This window comes from Hipposideros armiger, unplaced genomic scaffold (assembly GCF_001890085.2).
Source record: "Hipposideros armiger isolate ML-2016 unplaced genomic scaffold, ASM189008v1 scaffold_209, whole genome shotgun sequence".
NCBI classification, from domain to species: Eukaryota; Metazoa; Chordata; class Mammalia; order Chiroptera; family Hipposideridae; genus Hipposideros; species Hipposideros armiger.
Genome location: NW_017731559.1, coordinates 520,907 through 524,676, shown reverse-complemented (window position 1 = coordinate 524,676; position 3,770 = coordinate 520,907). Strand labels below are relative to the sequence as shown.

General features: G+C 43.6%; 1 protein-coding gene across 2 annotated transcripts in view; it reads left to right on the top strand.

Annotated features, from left to right (window-relative positions):
• Positions 1 to 445: 445 nt before the first annotated feature.
• USP14 (ubiquitin specific peptidase 14) overlaps positions 446 to 3,770 on the top strand; it is a 42,584-nt gene continuing 39,259 nt past the window's right edge. Inside the window, exon 1 of one of the 2 annotated variants that reach the window (XM_019653860.1) lies at positions 446 to 761. In XM_019653860.1, the coding sequence (XP_019509405.1) occupies positions 608 to 761 (154 nt within the window). In that variant the 5' untranslated portion in view covers positions 446 to 607. Of the gene's footprint in view, positions 762 to 997; positions 1,077 to 3,770 lie in introns of those variants that run through there. The other variant, XM_019653861.1, reaches the window with a different exon arrangement.

Genomic DNA, 3,770 nt, shown 5'->3' with positions numbered 1-3,770 from the left:
GTGCCCCATCTGTCTTAAATTCAGATCTCCAGCTCCCCCAAAGGCTAGACGTTAGTTGCACCAAAGTGGGGAGGGGTGTGCTGAAAACAAACTTGGTCACATTTATTTTTGTTACAAAAATCCTGAAAGGGAGGGCTACTTTCATTAATAAGCAGGCCGACTGAGTTGGCTGGAGCAAAGCCTCTCTTAGATTTTCCACCGGTTACGTTATAACAAGAAAAAACAAACAAACCCGGCTTCTTGTACTGAACCACTGTTTTGAGAAACAGCGAAAAGACTTTTTAAAAAAGAGGGCCACAGGAACACCAGGTTCCCACTCCACCTGCGTCCAGGCGGGGAGGAGCCAGCCTCGAGCGGCTGGTGGGCGCGGAGCGGCCGCACGCAGTGCGCAGGCGCGCACCTGCACGGGCGCAGGGGCCGTGCGCCCCACGCCCACGCGCCGCGCCAGGCGTCTGGCGCGCCCCCGCCTCTCCCCGCTTCCTTCCAGCTCTCGGGTTTCTCCACCCTCCAGGCCCCGCCTCGCCGCTGGGCGCCTCCTCCTTGTAGTCGCCCCGTGGCTCCGCGGGCAAGCTGCGTGTTGCTGCGTCATCGCCAGTGGCCGGTTTGAATGAGGTTCTTGTCGCTCTCGAGCTGCCGCCACTACCGCGCCTTCGCCTCGGCTGCTGCCACCGCTTCTTCGTGTCCCTTTCCCTTCGCCGCCCTTGCCAGGCCCAGCCTTCCTGCGCCGCCACCCCTCTCGCCCGCCATGCCGCTCTACTCTGGTGAGCTCCCTTCTCCCTTGCATCCCGCAGTCTTGCCCATCGCTAGGCCTCTGAGTGAGGCCTTGGCCCGCGGGGCGGGCGCCCGTCTCAGCACGGGGCGGGGAAGCGTGGGTGACTGCGGCATGGAATTGACCCTGTCCCCTTTCTCTCCTTGCCATTTCCGGGCCCTGCAACGTGAGAGAGCGCTGTCTCTCGTGGGTCGCCGGGTGGGTGGGGTGGGAGAAAGAGTGGAGATAGGGAAGCAGCGAGCGTCGGCCTCTGGGAGTGGTGACACTGCAGAATAGTTTCTGTAGCCGTCCTAGTGTGCCGGGAAAGGTGAGGGTGTGTTTTGGGGCATCGGGGACCAGGCTGGAGGTATAGCTGTGGAAGGCAGCGGCACGGAGGGCAGCCTGAAGAATGGGAGGGATGGAGGAATGTAAGATTAGCCTGTATCCTTCATGGGGTTTCCCTTAATTACTTACTTTCACTTACCCCTTGCCGCCTTTGGTTTAACGCCCTCTTTTGTACCAATTTCTGTTTTATCCCGAGGCAGATTGCAAACTTATTTTTTTGCTTCGTTTTCATTTCATTAAACATTGTCTTGGGTTTCTATGCCCGAAGCATAGTGGTAGCTCTGAGAGGTAGATGAATACTGATATCCTCGGGCATCATTTCCTTTTGATTGGCGTTCGACAGGTTTTTTTGTTTGTTTGTTTGTTTTTTTCATGATGGCAGTCGAAGGTATTGGCCAGGGATCTCATTTTTAATCAACCTTGGTGTTTCCTAGTCTGATTCAAAATGGCACCTAAAATGTATGTGCTGGCTCTGTTTGGCTATGGATGTGTGTGACTCGTTGGCCATTCCTGACTACCATCATTCCTTTAGTGAAGATTAAGCATTTTCAAAGAACGATAGGAAACAAAAGACTAATGTTTAATCTCGAGGTGGATTTTTGGTCTTCTAGAATCTTGAATGCTTTAATAATGATTGCTCAACTTCTTTCTATAATTATTAACAGTAGACTAATTACACAATAATTAACAGTAGAATGGTACTGGAAATATTCCATTTATGCAATATAGAATTGAGGAGCATTAATGGTGAGAAATCCCAGTGTATGCTAATACTTAACCACACAAACTCACATACAACAAAACCAACCCCTCTCTTTGTTTCCCTCAAAAAATGCCTATACTCACCAAACTGTCTATCGTAAGTTGAATTTCATCTTAAATATTTAATCAAGCCTTTTCTTCATTTCCAAAAGGAGGGAATTGAAATAGATTTCTAAGGTTTATTCCTTTGACATCTCTACATTGAGAATCTGTATTTTTGTGTTCTGCAAAAAGCCTATATTTAAGCGAGAACATTTTAAGTAGTATTTCATAAGTTTTAGTAGAAAATTAAATATACAGATTCTTATATGGTTAAGGTAAGTGCCATAAAGTTTAATGAATGCCTGTGTGCCTGGTGCAAAACTAATGTTTTTATACATGTTGCTTTGTTTTAATCTTCAACATAATCATGTGATACTGGTATAATTCTCCTTTATGGGTAAACAAAAAGTTTAAAATAACTTGCCTATGGTGATACAGCTATGTACATTTCAGTTAGGTTCCTGGTCATTATTTCTAATACTGTTTTGGTTTAGTCCTCTCTTATCTTTTGCTTGTACTATTTGTTATATGTTTCTAGCTTATCTCAGTGATTACAGTTGTGCCCCTTCAAACCCATTTTCTCTGCTGCTGCTAGAGTGCTCAAATGTTCAAACCTTTATGAAAACCTTTCAGGGATTGCACATTTTCTATAACATAAAGCCTGTGTGTTTTGCATGACTTATGTTATCTTCCTTGACTTGATCCTTGGCCAGCTTCCAGTTTCATCTGCTTCCTCTTCACTCTGGGAATTACTTATATCTCAGAACACTCTGTACTGCTTTATGTTTTTGAATGTTTTTCTTGTCTTTTCCAGGAATGCTTCTGTTCTTTCTTATTCTCTGGCTAAAACCTAATTTTTCTTTCAGACTCAAAGTTATCACTTCCTCCAGGGAATCCTTCCTTACTTATGAAGCATTCTTCTGTGCTCCTGCAGCATTTATAATATTTATATTGTATTGTTATTTTAACCTTTTTTGCCCCCTGTTTCTCCCTTATTAAAGTTCAGAGTCTCCTTAATGCTTGTTACTGGGTTTATCATTGAATGATTGCTGAATATATTAATTAATCTGATGAAAGAATTGGGATTTGGAGTCAGGGTCAGGTTTTCATATGCTGATTTTAGTAGTTGGAAATCAGGCATCTGTTAGTTGTGAAATTCCCTTTTTTAGTATAAAGTTTTTAGTGGAAACAAACTGTACGTGGTGTGATAAAAAGATATGGTGAATGTTTAAATAAAATAATTTATTATAGTAAAAGATACATTGCTATTAATCCCCTTCAAACTACTCCCCCTCGCTTTGAACACACTGTCCCATCGTTCTTGCCATTTTCTGAAGCAGTTCTGGAAGTCCTCATTCGTGAGTGTCTTTACGTCATCCTCTTCATCCTCCATCATGACAACACTTTGTGTCACACATCACTTCTGGCAATTTCTGTCAAATAAAAACATTATGGTGTGTCCTCATCCACCTTATTCACTCGATCAGGCACTGTGCGACTTCTGGCTCATCCCCAAAATCAAAATGACCATGAGAGGAAAACATTTTGAATCGATTTAGGACTTCGAGGCAGGCACGACAGTGCAACTAAAGACACTCATGAAAGAGGACTCCCAGAACTGCTTTAGAAAGTGACAAGAACGATGGGACAAGTGTGTTCAAAGCGAAGGGGAGTATTTTGAGGGGGATTAATGGCGTGTGTCTTTTACTATAATAAATTTTTAAAAATTTAAACATTCACCGTAATTTTTTTATCATATTTCGTATATCCTTGAGTTTTATTTTTACATATTTCAAAAATCAGCTGTTTTAGGAGACTGAAAACTTTCTATTGGCTGATTGAAATTTTTTATATGGTAAAGTAGTATGCAACA